At 38.0% G+C, this 17457-nt stretch overlaps 1 protein-coding gene across 9 annotated transcripts in view; it reads left to right on the top strand.

The window, feature by feature from the left end:
• LOC144249226 (transport and Golgi organization protein 1 homolog) overlaps positions 1-17457 on the top strand; it is a 59891-nt gene that overhangs the window by 19404 nt on the left and 23030 nt on the right. For 8 of the 9 annotated variants that reach the window (XM_077791483.1, XM_077791482.1, XM_077791481.1 and 5 more), the window contains 3 exons: positions 10849-10982; positions 13857-13943; positions 15741-16038. In XM_077791483.1, coding sequence (XP_077647609.1) covers positions 10854-10982; positions 13857-13943; positions 15741-16038 — 514 coding nt within the window. In that variant the 5' untranslated portion in view covers positions 10849-10853. Of the gene's footprint in view, positions 1-10848; positions 10983-13856; positions 13944-15740; positions 16039-16149; positions 17175-17457 lie in introns of those variants that run through there. The other variant, XM_077791488.1, reaches the window with a different exon arrangement.

The following is a 17457-nucleotide window of genomic DNA, read 5'->3' as shown; positions in this document are numbered from 1 at the left end:
GCCACCCTCCCACTACACTAACTTTTACCAAGGAGGAAACTGGTATTACCAAGAAAGACCTGTTTATTTTTTAGGAGTTCCCATTCTCGAGATTATAATGAGGATCTAGAGTCACCTCCACCCTTGGAGATAGATCCAAGATTGGGGTCCTTCGGCACAGGTGTAAAGGTTGATCCATTGCCTAAACCTCTTACACTGGCACAGAAGATGATGTACACACACACACACACACACACACACACATACACGCCAAAACTCAGAAAGGAAGGAAGGAAGGAAGGGAGGGAGGGAAGGAGGGAGGGCAGGGAAAGAAGGAAGGAGACCCTTTGAAATCCATTGAGAAATGATACTGTTCTGGTCAACCTGACAGAAAATGGATATTTGTTGTCATTTTCTGACTTACCATATTGTGACCAAGCATAGTGCTTTTATTTTTATTATTTTTTTACTAAGACCTTTACTAGGATTCACCTGGTTTATAACTTTTTCATTTAAATATAACTGAATCTGCTGGAAGGTGGTGGCAGATTCTGTAATCCCAGATATTCAGGAGGCTGAGGCTGGAGGATCGAAAGTTTGAGGTAAACTTGGGGAACTGAGCCAGACTCTGTTTCAAAATAAAAACTAATCGGGGCATGGTGGCACACACCTGTAATCCCAGCAGCTCAGAATGGTGAAACAGGAGAATTGGGATTTCAAAGCCAACCTTAGCAACTTAACGAGGCCCTGAGTAACTCATTGGTACCTATCTCTAAATAAAATACAAAAGAGGGCTGGGGATGTGGCTCAGTGGTTGAGTTCCCAAGAGTTCCATCTCTGATAGCAAAAAAAAAAAAATTAATAATAAATGAATAAATAAAATAAAAAGGGCTGGGGATGTAGCTCAGCAGTGGAGCACCCCTGGATATTTGTACTAGGGAATACAAAAAAAAAAGAATTTTCAATGCATATTACTTTTTGTCTAGTTTATTTCATTCAGAATCTCTCTGTTTTTGCTATTATCAATAGTTCTTTATTCTTGCTAAGTATGTTTCCAAAATTTATTATCTATTTTCCTATTGATATACATTGGGGATTTTTTTAAGTAAACCAGGTTATATTTATACAGTGGAAAATTATTAAGCAATGAAAATAAGAAGTACATTCACATTCAACAACTTGGATAAATCTTATAAAAATACATATGGAGCTAAAAAAGCCGCATACCAAAGAACACATGTGTATGATTACACTATATAAAGTAACAAAACAGGCAAAACTAATCCTTGTTATTAGAAGTTAAAATAGTGCCTAACTCTGGGGGAGCGGAGGGAATAATTAGGGGAGCAATGAGAAAGGGCTCATGAAGGTGCATTTGATGTCCAATTTCTTGACCTGGGTTAGGGTTCAGTGGATATGTTTACTTTGTGATAATTCATTGTGCTATACGTGATTTTCTTTTGTCTGTTATATTTAATAAAAGAGAAGCTCTATTAACAGTAAAAAAAAATCAATCTCTACATTCATGTAATAGTTAGTAATCCAATGCCTACTATATGGTTAATATGAGTATAAGGGTTCTGAGGCATGTAAGACAGACATGTTCCCACAGTCCAACACTGGGTATTTTTTGACTATTACAAATAAAACCACCATGAATAGTTGTGCACAAGTCCCAGTGTGGATGTATGCTTTTATTTCTCTGGAGTAAATATCTCGGCAGATGTGATTTAATTTTTAAAGCAACTGCCAAACAGTTTTCTAACAGTTTGTGCCATTGTTTATACTACATGTTATAGTCTGTAGTTCTAAGAGAGATACCATAGTCTTCATCTTTGTCAACATTTGTTATGATCAGTCTTAAATTTTGTCTATCTTACTGTATGTGTAATAACATTGCAGTTTTGATTTACATTTCAACTTATGTTGGATATCCTTTCATGTGCACATTCACCATATTTGTATCTACTTTGGTGAAGAAAAAAAATCTTCTGCCCATCTTTTCAAATTGGGTGATTTTTCTTATTAATAAGTTGTAAGAATCATTTGTATATCCTAGATATCATTCTCTTGAGAGATATATGTTTTGCCAATACTTTGTCCTAGTCGGTCAGCTTACCTTTCCATTTCCATAACAATGAATATAGAATAGACAAAGTTTGTTGTTGTTGTTGTTGTTGTTGGTACTGGGGATTGAACTCAGGGACATACCACCACTGAGCCACATCCCCAGTCCTATTTAGTATTTTATTTAGAGACAGGGTCTCACTGAGTTGCTTAGTGCCTCACTTTTGCTGAGGCTGGCTTTGAACTTGCAATCCCCCTGCCTCAGCCTCTTGAGCCACTGGTATTACAGGTATGCACCACCACGCCCAGCATGAGACAAAGTTTTTAAGTCTGATTTATTTCTGAGAGGAGAGAGAGAAAAAAAGAGAGCATGAGGCAGAAAGAGCTAGTTAGTTTTAAAAGTCTCTGCCAAGCAGCTTTTTATATTTTCTTCCAGAAGTTGTATAGGTTTAGCTGCTACATTTAGGTCTGTAGTCTATTCCTACCAGGAGTGTGTGAGGGCTCCCATTGATCCACATCCTTGCCAACTTATTATTATCTTTTTGATTATAACCATCTTAATAGATGTGAAGTAGTATCTCACTGAGGTTGTACATTTCCCTAATGGTGCTGGGTATCCTTTCATTTGCTTATTTGCTTTTGCATATTATCTTTGGAGAAATGCCTATTCTAATTTCTTGCCATTTGTCTTTTCATATTGAACAATAAGAATTGCTTGTATATTCTAGGTAGTTATATTCTAACTACATGAATTGTAAACATTTTCTTCTATGATTGTGTTTTCACTTTCTTCGATGGTAGCCTTTAAAAGTTTTAAATTTGATGAAGTTCATTACTTTATTATTTTTTTCTTTTGGTACTTGGGCATTTGGTGTCTTAACTACAAAGTCATTGTCTACTCCAAGATTTACCTATGCTTTCTTACATTTAGTTTTGGTTCTTACATATATATGTGTTGTCCATTTTGAATTCTTACATTTATGTCTGTGGTCCATTTTGAGGTAATTTTTATGTGGGGTAGGGTTTAACTTAATTCTTTTGCATTAAAGACTACATCATTTTGAAATATATTTTCATTTGGAATGCAATTCTAGGATGTCAGTGTTTTTTTTTTTTTTTCTTTCAGAACTTGAAAATGTTGATGTACTATTTTCTGGTTTGCATGGTTCTTGAATGAATTTTGACATTTTACTTTCACTCCTTTGTACATAATGGTATCTGTTTTCTGTAGATGCTTTTCAATTTTTTTCTTAGCACTGGTTTTAAGCATTTAGTGTATATTTGTGTCATCCTTATCATTTTTCTTATTCATTGAGCTTTTTGAATCTGAGTGTTCATCAGATATAGAACATTTTTATTTATTATTTCTTCAAATGTGTTTTTCCCATCTCTTTTAGGAACTACCATAACATATATATTGGACTTGTTGAAGCTGTGCATACTGATGCTTTGTTAATTTCAGTCTCTTTCTCCGTGTTTGATTTTGGAGTCTTTATCACTGCATATTCAGTTTGCTGATATTGACTTCTTCAATGTCTTTATCACTGCATATTCAGTTTGCTGATATTGACTTCTTCAATGTCGAATCTGCTGTTAATCTCATTCAGTGTAATTTTCACCTTAGCCATTGTTTTATCTGATTTTATCTAATTTTGTCTGTTGTGTCTTCCATAAATGTTTAACACTATTCTCTGGCACATCATTTACAATAGATGAGGTTCTTCCTGGTAACAGCAGCGTTAGGCCTACTGAATGCTCCTAGGCAAGTGCCTTCACAAATTTCCAATGGTATATGTTATTATGCTGCCAATTATTTGTTTCAGATATGTTTTTCTTGTCTCATTTAGATTGTACTCTGACATTAGGAACCCTTCATATCTTAGAATTTTATGTCCCCTCCACCCAAACTGGTCACATTTACCTTTAACAATTACTCAACCCTTACCCCGTAAGAATTCCCTTTGAGGTATTAAAGAATAATGCACTTGAGATTATTTATCTCCATGCCAGTAATCACCACCACATTCTATCCTGTTCCTTTTCTGAAGGTTTTTAATATAACCTTATATTAAACATCATGTTAAATATCAATGCCACATATTTAAATGCTATGAGTAAAAGTGAATTCTGATTCATCCACTAATTGTATGTATCCTGGTAGAAAGAACTACCACTACCTTATTGTGGCCAGTTGAGAAATTTTCTTCTCATTATCCACCAGACTAGTTAATATGTCTTTAAGGCAATAAGTTTAAAAAATAATACTGATAAATCAAAATATTGAAAACTCTACAAACTAAGCAGCTAGTTCTTCAGTAACAGGAAGCACTGACTATGCATATAAAAGTATATCTGATTATGAGTCAAAGTAAATATCAAGAAGATAATATGCAATTAGATAATTTTGCTCTTCTGATTTTTCCACCAATGAATTATCATTAATTTCTATTCTACAATAAGAAAAATTCTACAACATACCATATTCTATAATAAGAAAAATAAGAAAAAAGTAAAACTAGTTTTAAAAGATCTACTTAAATATTCCAGTATCATGTAACCAAACAACTACTCTCCACACAAGTATGTTTTTATTCAACAACAGACACATTCAGGGTACATTCCTGGAGTTGAGGATGCATGCTGCTGAGAGGTGGACCTTAAATGCCTTGTTCTCATAGCTTATTTCCTCTCAGTACTATTTATATATGGGGGCTTAATAGTTAATATATGTGTTTAATAGTGTAGTATATTTATAATATTATTGGAACCATGAGTTTATCCAACAAATCATTTGTTAACTCTCTCATACATTCTAGGCATTTCCCTAGTCACCGATGTAACAGTAGTGAACAAAACAACTAATTTCCTGCTCCTGTTGGAAATTGTGTTTGAGGTTGGGTCAGAGCAGTCAAGTAGATAAACAAATGTAAGGCAAGTGGTAAGAGAAGTCTAAAGTGGTAAGGCAAGTCTGAAGAGAAAGAAAGGCAGGGTAATGGGCTTGATAGTCATGGCAAGAGGCTCTATTTTGTGTAGGGTGGCCAGGGAAGGCCTTTATCACATGAAATGCCACTGTTAGAGAGACATGATAAAGTGAGGGGGTAGTTAGCTAGTCAGATGATTTGGGGAGTTAAGGTTGAGGCAAAGTTGCAAGTGTAAATGCTCTGAAGCAGGGGTGGGATTGGTGTATTTAAATGGAACTAACAGACAAGAGAAGAATGTTAGGAAATGGGGAGAAAAGGATGAGGGGAGTCACATTGAATAAGAACAGTCCATACTAAGGCAGGGCAGTCCATAATAAAGTCATGGCTTTTTTTCCTTTTTTTTTTTTCCTGATAACAGAGATTGAACCCCCAGGGGCACTTAAACAATGAGCAACACCCACAGTCCTTTTTAAAATATTTTATTTAGAGATAGGGTCTAACTGAGTTGCTTAGGGACTCACTACATTTCTGAGGCTGGCTTTGAACTCAGGATCCTCCTGACAGCCTCCTGAGCTGCTGGGATTACAGATGAGTATGACCAGGCCTGGCTAAAGTCATTGCCTTTTATTTGGAAATGGGAAGCTATAGGAAGATTTTGAGCAGAGAGACACGATCAAATTTATATTTAAGAATATCACTCTAGTTGCCATCAGGACAATAGATATTGGGGAAAATGAGGGCAGAAGCAAGGACAGAAGAAGGCTATGGGAATCATTAAGGTGACTTATGATGTGGGTTTGGCCTGTATATTGGCTTAGCAGATGCAGAGGAGTGGTCAGATTCTGGGCATGTTTCAAATGCTTATTTGGAAAGAAGGAAGTCAGAAAAATAAATAAATAAAATGCTATATAATTTATATCAAATTCTAGAAAATGCAAAACAATCTATAACGACAGGAGATGTTTGGAGACAGCCCAGAAAAGGAGAGGGGAGGGATTACAAAGAAGGATGAAATACTCTTTTGATTTTGGTGTTAGTCTCATAGGTATATTCATGTCAAAACTTATCAAATTGTACACCTTAAATGTGCAATTTATTGTAGGTCAACTATATCTCAATAAAATTGTAAAAATAAAGACATAATATTGTCTAATGGAATGGAGTTGGAATGTGAGAGAAAAGAGATCAAAGATGGTTTGTAAGTTTTGGGCTTTGAGCACCTGGATAATGGGAATAAATTGTCATTCTTATTTCTGAGATAGGGAAGACTGAAAGGAGCAGATTTTGAGAGAAAAATGAGTTCAGTTTTCAACATGTTGTTAGAGATGCCTACTAGATACATTTTCTAACATAATAAATACATGGTAGAAAAGAAATGAAGAATGACTCAGATAGACAGTTTCTCTCTATGATCCACTGGTTCTCCAGAAAGCGCAGAAGTACACTGGACCAACCGGGACCTCTCATGGTCCCTGTAGACAAATGTTTATGCACACCTTTTTTCCATCGTTTTCTTTATTTAACATTATGAACATGGTGGACTAGATTTTTTTCTCTAAATTTTAAAGATTCAGTTAATTTGGGGAAACAACTGATGGGTTCATTGTTGGAGGTTGATGAATAACCTTAGCAGAGACTATAGTAACAAGCCCTTGGTCACAGACAAACGAGAATGGCTCCACCCAGGATGGGAGCATTACAGACACTCTTCCTTGGGCTGGCTAGCTTGTGCCTTCCCCCTGTTAACTGTACATATCAGTAATTCAGCTATATTATGATTTAAATCAGATTTTGCTCCTCTTGTCAGAAAGTACAACAATTGCTTGTTAGTTGATAGGTTGTGATGAAAAGGAGTCTACTCCTTTGGCTTGAAACTTAGCTCCATTACTCACTGGATGTGTGACTGCCTCAATTTACTCTAAAATAAGGATTGGAATAGGACCTACTACTACTGTAAGGTACTATTGTTATGAAGATTAAATTAATTGATATGTATAAAACCTTCAGAATAACAACTGGACATAAAGAAAGCGTTCAAGAAATGTTAGCTACTAGCTTTCTTCTCTGACAATCAGTTTTGTCAGTTGGTTCCCACTACGTTGTGGACTTTTTTGGACCAGGACCAGATATCTTGTCTTTTGATTTTCATCCACTCCCACACCATGCTAGGACTTTGTCCAGCGTCTGGCATGAATGGTAGCACAAAATGAAAGTTAAAAATATGCTGTTGAATTAAATGATTTCTTCCCTTATGGATAAAGATAAGAATCTTAAGATCTTAGCCCAAAGACTAATGTCCATCTCTCTGCCCCCATCTGTCCCTGCCTTAAAAAATAAAGCAGGCCACTGTCTCCAGTTTACACCCTCACTCACAGTTCCATTCACCTTCCCCTTTCCTAATCAGAGGGATCTTGGGGTGGGGCTTCAAGGAACCTCTAGGAGTTTGAAGGGGAGGGAGCCTGGAACCATAGATTAGCTGTGACAAGTCAGGGGTGGGATTTGGTAGTTCAGAAAAGGAGGTACCAGACCAGGAATGAGGGATGGGAGTGATGGTGGAGTGGGCTAGTTCAGGATGGACCAGAAATGAGACATTGAGGAAAGCCAGAAAGGGCCAGTTGGCGGAGGGGGGGGGGGATGGGTGGGTGATGACTAGAATCATGCGGAGGGTCGCTTGTGAGGGCACAGAAGCAAAGGCAGGTGATTGGACGAGAAGGAGAGTCCTAGTTGCCAAGGCAGCGACTAGAGGAGAAGGTCTTCAGTTGAGGAGAAGGTCTCAACTAGAGAAGGACGGAGCTCCAGCTCCGTGCAGTTCTCCAGTAGAGTCTGTGGATCGACCCCCAGATATCCCTGCTGACGTGTCACCCGGGAAAGGCTTAAGCCTTCCCGGGCACCACCCCTCCTTGCTTTGCTACCCTCCCGCCCCCTGAGCCCCGCCTCCGGCTGCAAACTACTCCACCGTGTCACCGGCTCCCCGAGGTGACCACAACATGGTTGTGGCGCCACTGCTGCTCTTCTGGCTGTTCATGGTGCTCTTCTGTCTGTTCGTGCTGTGGCCGGCCTGGCGAGTGCCGGGCCAACCGGACCTGATCACCGGCCAGCGCTTGTCGAAGCACAAACTCTGTGCAGATGAGGAATGCAGCAGTGAGTGCGCAGGCGGTCGGGCCCACCCGGGTCTCCTCGGGGGCTCCGATCCCCTGGTCCCCAGCCCCGTGGGCTGGGCTAGGGGGTCCCAGGATGACGGGTGGGGCGCAGGAGTGATAGAGCCTCGGGACCCTGCTGTGTGTCCCCTCCAGCTCTGCCGGAGCCCCAGCCAGCCCACTCAGGTTGGGGGGGGCTTCCACTCCCACTAGTTGCCAGCGTTTTATTTTTCTCTACTGACTGAGGCGGGGGTTGGAAAACAGGATTCCCCAGGGACAGCTCTCAGTTTCTTCCCTTCCAGGATTCGCCTAGGATCTCAGTGGGTGATCTGGTTGTGTGCTGCGCGCCCGGGGCTCCCCACGCTGTAGCAGAGCGCTTTTCTGCCCCCTCCACAGGGACCTGGGCTGGTGTGGTATAAGGGCAGATGCTCTCCAGGGCTCGGTGGCCCTAATCCCAGCGGCAGGTTGATGGTGGGGCTCCTTGGGAAAGGCTCACTGGCCCCTTCGTCCTTTTGCTGCACTGGGGATTGGGCTGGTTTTGCCTTTTAACAGGGACTAGAGTTTAGGCTTGGGAAGAGCACTGAGTCCAGGCATGCAATGTGTTCCAAGGTCTCGGCCCCGACTCTGCTTCAGTCCTGTCATTTCTGTGCATAGAAGCCTCCCTTCATATTTGAGGTAGGGTAGCAGGTGGGCCAATAATCTTTTGCTTTTGAAAGAAGCCAAGGATCTGCACCAGCCACCTGGGAACTGCAGCCTCTTCTGTGCGCAGGAAGCAGACAGAATTGCTTCCCAGTCCTGGATTGGAGGTGGGCAGTGGGGAAGATGTAGCCATTCAGATTCAGATGAAGAGGTTTGTTGCAATAACAATAATAAATACTCCAAGATTTTATAAGCCAATTCAGTTTTAGACTCAGTCGCTAGTGTTGTTGGAACCTCTTTCCTCTATATATTTACTGGCCCAGAATACTTCTTATGGCCTCCCGCTTGGTTTCTAGTAACCTTGCAACTTGATGACCGTGTTGTCCATAAATTGTAAGCAGTACATATTTTAAAATATTCATGCTAAAAAGGCCAAGAAGTTTACCATTGAGCTCTTTATGCCTAAATTGGTGTTACCAAAAACAAATTTTATAATTTGAATTGTTTCTTCCACTCCAATAAAGAAAAAAGATGTCTCCAATATATGTTAAGCAGTTCCTAGAGGTAACCCTAAGGCTGGAGTAAATAAACACTCAGAGAAGCAAAGCAGCTGCCATGATATGTCCTTTCAGCTTTGCTATTCTTTGCTATCGAGCGCTATCCTACGTGGGCTACCTGGACAATCTCATCACTGATGCTTACTCAGTACTAAGACATGGTGTTGGTAAGGTTCAGTGGGGTAACATAACTTGAGAAATGGCCTGTGTCCAAACAGATGTGACCAAACACAACAGGTGGGTCTGTGTTGTGTTGTAGGAAGTAGTGAGGTGTGTATGTCAGGTGTCCTTGTGTGCCTTCCAAATAAGTGCTCCAAAAAAAAAAGAACTAAATAGGTGCTCCATAGTATGCATTATGATGTCACCTAATATATTGCTGATTTGTAAATCCTCTATGACCTAAGGGGGAACAAGAGAAACATTGCCATTTCCACTTGTGATGAGAATTCCCCACCTTAAAGTGTCTCTCACCTTCAACTAGGCCTCTTAATTATATATGAATTAGGATGCTGATAGTTCTGAAAATAGTCCTATTTTAGCTTCAAAAAAACAAGTTACCCTCTCCAAATCTGTGTTTGTTCCTCAGACATACATTTTTATAAAACACACATTCTTGTGTATTTTATTGCTAATTGGCTTTTAGAAAAAGTGTTATTTCCATTTCTTTGTGCTTTTTACATACATCTATTATCCATTTCGTCTTAAATCAGAAACTGTGTATTTGGTCAACCAAAAGAAAAATGTTGCTTCTACCAGTTTCTAGATCAATTGTGATTCTAGTCCTGCATTTTAAGCATGAAGGTATTGCCTGACCTTTTCTCGTGGTTAAACTTGTTCCTTGTCAGATAGGATACCCACTTTTGATTTTGTTTATTAAACAAAATACGAATGAGGATGTTTTGAAACAATCTTAATGTTGGATATAGTCAACAATATTTGCTCAGAGAAAATACATTTCCTGGTAATTTACCCAGATCCTGAACACAGAGACAGCAACTCTGCTGCAAATGAAACTGACAGTGTTTACGGCTGCATGGTAGCACTTGCAGCCACTTAAAGGTAATGTCTTTTAGCAGTTAGTTCAAGTTAATTAACCCCTTGGGGGTTCCTGGATATTCTAACCTCTTCCCTATTACCTCTGCATGAAGCCATACTTAAGCCTGTCCGTGTCTACATTTGGATTTACATATTTGCAAAATGAAGCTTTTTATGATTATGAAACAGAAAAAAATTGAGGCCTGCAAGAACCAGGAGTTTCACTGAAACCAGCCATGGTTGGTGGTAGCCACTTTGCTTTTTATTTCTCAGCACAGAGAAAAATAGAGAAGCTTCCTTTTCCCTTGTCTAATTGCAGGGAATATTGTATTTTATAGCAATAAAATCTCTAAGGATTTTAGATACTTTGAGCAGGTGAATTAAAAATGATTCCAGAGAGTACTGGAAAAACTTGATTTTTGTTCATATTGGGATTCATATTTCCTGATTAGTCAATATGGACTGTGAAAAATCAAATCCTAATGTTTTTCTTTTTTCAATGTTTATATACAGTGTTAATGTATCGAGGTGAAGCTCTTGAAGATTTCATAGGACCAGATTGTCGTTTTGTGAATTTTAAAAAAGGTGACCCTGTATATGTCTACTATAAACTTGCAGAGGTATCACCAGAACTTTGGGCCGGAAGTGTAAGTAAAAGTTTGACAGGTGTTATATTCTTACTTTTGATGGGTTTTTTAGCAGTGTAGATTTAAATGACTGATTTCTTGGGGTCTTTGTAGAGTTAACCTGACCTCTTTGCCAGGCCCTGTGCTCCTAACACGCCTTAGGCCTGGCACAGCATAGAATGTCAGGAGACTTTCTGAAACAGAACTGAACTGGTTGTGGTTGCTACCCCTCACATCAAGTTCCAGAAGGCTCTACACATCATAAAGGTTGTCATGGTGAAAACCTGACAATTCTTAGCTTTGCTGCTTCGAAAGGGAAGGATTCATGGACATTAGAGTTAATCCTGTAAATTAAGTCTGAGATAGTAACTCAGGCATGCATATTTAAAGTTGATTTTTTGTGTATTTTACCTAATCATTTGTGCTGTTTTTACTCTAAAAAAGCAGAATATTATGTTCATTATGTGCTTTTTTTTCCCCTTTTTTTTCTTTTTTGCAACTTCTGGGTCATCCATTTCCTGCTTTTCCTATATTCTATGCCTGAAGGTTCCCCCAGGGGTTCTACTTCCAGCCAGTTGTATGGATCTTCTGATGAAAGACATGACATTGTTTATATCATGCTTTGATATTTTAAATGGGGAGATTCACTAGGAGTGACCTCATTGAGAGGCTTATGAGTATTGTCCTTTTCGTTTAAAAAATGTGATATATGGATTGTTTACTTAAAATAGTAGCAAGGGTCTTTGATGACTGTAGGAATGTTCCAGTTTAGAGACATTCCGGGTTGCATCCTTGAAAGTTCTCACCCTAAATAAAACACCACACAGCAGATAATAAGAGTATCCCTATGGGAAAACTAGTTTCATTTTGCTGCCATTTCTGATTCTTAGGGAATGATCTTGAAACATGGTGCCTCTAGGTACAAACTTTATATTTAGACAGAGTCCCAGTTGCAGTACTCCATATAAAGAACCATCTGTTGTTTCTTTCAAGTATACCAAATAGGATTGGTAACCTTTAAACTTGGAACTGTTTTTCCATGTACCTAAGTGGCATTTTTCATATAGTAGTCGCCTTTCTCCCCTTCTTTGAGCTTTTGGATAAATGGGCTTGATTTACATTTTCTCCTGTCACATTGTAGCCTGTTAACTATATTCATCCCTAGGACTCTTGTCATTCTGGGTGGCAGCACTCATCCTGTCTTCCTGAGGAGCCCTGCTTTCAGCACCTGACCAGAAAGGATCTTTGCCGACTGATGAGTGTTTGGGTGGCACTTTGTTTGCATTGCTCCTGTGGCATTCATTTGTCTTCTTTGCCTTCAGTCAGGTTGTGTTTTATCTTAGCTCCCTATAAAGTGAAAAACTCAGTTAGGAAAGGACCCCTGTCTAATCCATCTTCCTTTTGAATATTTCCTTTCAGGGCAGTGGCACTTAAGTGCATTTGTTCTGATAGTAGCTTATGCAGAATTTGTTCTCTTGTGGCAGTTCTTTGCTCCCCACCCACAAATCAAATCAACAGCACCTTGGCAGGGATGATGTATGGAAGCAAAATTAGATACAACAATTATTTCCAGTCATGAGCCTCCATGATTCTGCATCATTTTTTTTTTCATATCACAAGAAATGGGATACCACCCCGTGTGTAATTATGGAGCTTTATATAATCTATGGTCTCAACTGACACAGATTAAGAAGAGATAAATGTGTTTCCTTTCTCCATACATCTCTGGTTTCTTTCCCTTTTCCAAATTTAACCTTAATAGAATTTTCATCACAAGGGAAAAGTGTATTTCCCCTCAGACTCTCCTCTCATGTCATGAGTGTTATACTTAAGAAATTAAAAACTCTTTAGTTTTCAAAATGATTCTCCTTTCGAGTTTTTAGTTTTCATTCTGCAATGTTGTTGGTTTTCTAGAGTCTCAGACTTTATCTGCAGTGATGAAGGTTTTAATTGCTCCGTCTTATCTAATCTTCATGGCAGTATTCTACCACTAATTCTGGCTCTCAGATGGTTTCTAGATGTAACAAGAACATTCATGAATGGGGATATTTTAGAGGTAGTGATAAGATGTCTTTTTTAATTTTCTTTTTTGGGCATTTGATTTGCCTATCAGTTTCCTTTAATTATTGGCAAGAATTTTCTGTTCCTTTTAGTCAGTAGTTAGTAATAAGAGTGTCTTTCTCAAGGGGAACTTTATATACCTTTTGTACACTTTATGTAACTTCATATAATTTAGCTGTTGGTGCTGAAAATAAATGGGGTTCTTTTCTGCAGAGGATTTATTTTGGGTGAAACTGAAGCTTGATATGTGGTTTCATATGCATTATATTGTAATTTTATTTTCTCCCCAAGTACTTGTAAAAGTAGATTTGGAAAAAGCTAGGAAAGCATATACTATCAATACATTTGCTATAGTGGTAATACATTTTAGAGATTTTGTATTGTTTTTACTTATTAATTTTTATGACTGTTGTGTATTGGTTAAGAAATACATAAATATTGGTTTATGAGCAATGCTACAAAATGTACAGGTAAATTCTTGCTAGAGGGTATTTGGAATTGCATTTATAACCAGCTTTGATTTACATTTATAATATACAATAATCTCCTATGCAGATCTTTTATTTACTTCAGAAGTCTTAACTTTATATGCTCTGTGTTGAGAATTAAGCTAAATGTAAATAAGAAAACTTCAGTGGTTGGAAATGTTTTAACTGTTCCGTACTTCATTTTTATTTGGAATAATAATCTCAGTGTAATTTTTATAGCAACTTTCTTTCTTGGTTATGCCATATACCTATCTCTTATGTGTATATTTCCTGCCACTTCTGATAAATCTCTTATTTATATTCCTTGTACAGAATTTATTTGATATTTGTCTCTTTTGCACTATAGGTTGGCCGTATTTTTGGATTCTTTCCAAAAGATTTCATCAAGGTAGTTCGTGAATATACTAAAGAAGAGCTACAAATTCCAACAGATGTAAGTTATGGATTTCTTTTTTGTTCTCAATTGTAAACTGGCTTATAAATCCATCAGTTATATTCAGTTAACTGCTTCTGAAAGTTTTATAATGTGTTTGGGGGGCAATCTAACATTTGTGTATCAGATTTTCATTTGAAATCAGACTACCTGTAAAAAAAAAAAGTTTGAAAGGCATTCAAGGGTGATTATATTATAATCTGAGAGTTGTCTAATATATTGAAACAGATATTCTTGTAGAAGGCTGTTTACTCAACTATAGGGCTTTTCTCTTCTGTTTTATATGTGAAAAATAAATGATTTAATATATTTGCCCTTGGCTATTAAATTTAAGGGGTAAATAATTTCATTTTACAGGCAAAACTCATTGGACAGTTATTAGACATTTTAAGTATATTTAGGTTAAATTAATAAACTCTAACTTTTATACTAGGCTAGAAATATGTACTTACAAAGGTTTTCTTATTCTTAGTCATATATGGGTTCATAGTCATGTTATAGATGTGGAAAAGGGGACCTGAGCGTTTCAGGTGATGTTCAGTCTCAGATCTTTTAAGGCCCCAACTGCTTCCTTTATACAACATTCCTGTATGGTGCTCTGACTTAAATTGATTTTGTGACTGAAAGGATTTCCTGTTCTAGAATTCTCACTTCAGCTGATTATTTTCTAGAGTTTTAAATTGTATAGTAATTGATGCCCACCAACACTGAAACATCTTTGGACAGCTCTTTGTAGAATATGCAAGCTGCTAGGCTAGGACAGTTCTTAGATTAGATGGGCTGAATGGATAAAGTCATCCTGTTTGTTGTTGCTGTTCCTAAAATTTCTTCATAATCTCAGGGGTCATAAAATCACTTCTGTTGCTTGTTGGACTTCATTGTTGGTAAAGAGAGTTCTTGGGATTTAAGCTGTGACAGCAGTTCACTGATTACAGAGAACTCATTTGTTTTGAACTCTGCCTTCTCATTATATTTCCCATTACATGCATCCCTCATGGCTTAGAAATGCATGTGATGAGGAGAGGAAATCACTCATCCCTACTACATTGAACTGCCTCCCCCACCCCCGGAACCCCTGCAGAATATTATGAAGATTTAATTAGGAGATGGAAATTTAAAAAAAAAAAAATCCATTCATACTATGGCTCCTTTTATATCAATTTGCTTACTAGTGGCAAGAAGGAAGACTAGATAAATATATAGATAGTCCTGAGAGAGATCTTAGTGACTGTGAAACCCTGATGAAGAGAAAGGTGTATACCTTGTTGAATCTTGTTTTCAGTTTGTTCTTGTGGTAATAATAATGTGAGGAGCCTCCTTAATATCATTCTTCATTCCATCAAATGTACTTGTATCTCAGTAAGATACTTTAAAACTGATTCATCTTTCTCAATGCTGCAGGATCTTCCAGCTTCTCCTGAGCAAATGATTAAGAGTTAAATTTCATAAGTGATACCTTGCCTTTCCCTACTTACGTTCAGAGCAAATTGAGAGAGACCCAAGAGTCAGGCAGTTGGAGACCAAGTTGTCACCATTTTTACTCATTATGCTTTTTAAAGAATATGACCCATGTTAAAAAAAGAAAGAAAGAAAGAAAGACTAGACTTTCTAACACTGTAGTCTAGAAAAAGACAGATTTACTCAGCCATAGATGGAGTTAGCCAATGGGGGTTGGAGAAAGGTAATCTGGTTGACCCCAAAGATTCTTTAGAACCAATCCTGAATTTGGGAGCGTGGATGAGTTTGCTTTTGTGACACTTTGTTATTGACACACTAATGGTTTTCTTTTCCTTACAGGAGACAGATTTTGTGTGTTTTGATGTTGGAATAGATGATTTTGATAATTATAACGTAAAAGAACTTCTAGGATTTTTGGAATTGTATGATTCTGCAAATGAAGATTCTGAGAAAGCTATAGAAAAAGTGGAACAATTTCCTGAAGTCTCCCAGGATGTTGAACCTGAACCTAAACCAGTAGAAGCGAACTCACAACAAATTGAAAGTGCATTCTCAGAAAACACTTTGGATCTGGAGGAACAATTTTTGGCTCCGAAGAACCATCCTCATGCAGATAGTCAAACAGATAATGCTCAGGGTGAACAAACCTCATTTGAGCTTTTTGAAGAAATACTACCAGATAAATTGAAAGTGCCAGAAAGTGAAAAAAACAAAACCAGCAACATTTCTCAGAAAGATTAAATGAGAAACTAATGCACAAAAGTAGACCTGTTAACAGTACACATTTTATGTTAAAATTATAAAAGGGCTTTATTAAACATAATTTCTTAATCATAAAATACCTGTACTAGATCATGTGCGTGTGGAGTGACTAGCATAACCTTTTTTTTTTAGTATTTAATCTCTTTTTATGTGGTGCTGAGGATCGAACCCAGTGCCTTACCTGTACTAGGCAAGTGCTCTACCACTCAACCCTAGCCCTAGAATAACTTTTAATGGATAGCTTGCCTGAATTCCCCTCCCCAGCATTTATCTTTCGTGGATACCATGCTATTTCCAGTCTCTTGGGGGAGAGGTCACTTATTCTGGTTTTACTCCACTGGGTTCTAAGGTCCTTACATTCATATTAATCAAGGATGGAACCAGGATGACAAGCCTTGTAATGTAGTGCTTGACACATAGAAGCCTTTCAATTAAATATTTGTCAAACTGACAATGAGCCAATATCCTGATAAAAGCTTTGTTTCCTGGTTTCATATTTGATCATCTCTATCCATTGTTTTTCAAAATGAAATATTTCAACTGAGAGTATATGATAAGAATTCCAGAAGGACATAAAGCCATTGGAAAATTTACTTCCCAAGAGTGCTAATTTTACCTGATAATTGGGGGAAGAAAACAGTTGTACATTTAATCAAAGCAGATATATTTTGGATAAGAATGCAAAGTGCAAGTGAATGTTCAGGGTAGAATATGAAGCTGTAAAGAGATAATCTTTGCTCTGGATCCTATTGGTCTATGTCCTGAGCTCAGGAAGGAGATAGGTTCACCATTTGGCTCCTAGGTCACTTTGAACATATTTGAAAGGCACATTAAGCAAGCTAGACTTATGGAATTCCCTTCTCTATACTGGTTCGTTGAGACCAGCACACTTGTAGATGAAAGAGTTCCTGTTATTTCTGAGCAGAATAGACATTTCACACTTTTGTTCTGGACCAGAATTTTCTTCTCCACATTTATTCATGTGGGTGTATGTTGGTTTGCCAAGGGAAGGTAAGTTATTGAAGCCTCTATCATAAATGTATTTGTTTATGAAATACTTTGGATTAAAGGCTTCTTTATAAATTTGACTGTATAGTTCAGTCATCCTTTAAATGGGATGAAAACAATTAACCCTCCCGTATCCTTGCCCAGTTGTTCTCGTGGGCGCATGCCAGGACATGGAGGGCAGTGTTGAGGTATCTGGAGCTGTGTGCTGAGGGGGAGTGCTGATCATTGGGCTTAAGTGGGGGTAGATAGTGTCATCCATCTGGCTCAATGCATTCTTCTCCCTTGT

The sequence above is a fragment of the Urocitellus parryii genome, chromosome 11, assembly GCF_045843805.1.
Source record: "Urocitellus parryii isolate mUroPar1 chromosome 11, mUroPar1.hap1, whole genome shotgun sequence".
NCBI classification, from domain to species: Eukaryota; Metazoa; Chordata; class Mammalia; order Rodentia; family Sciuridae; genus Urocitellus; species Urocitellus parryii.
This window is presented reverse-complemented; position numbering and strand designations above follow the sequence as displayed.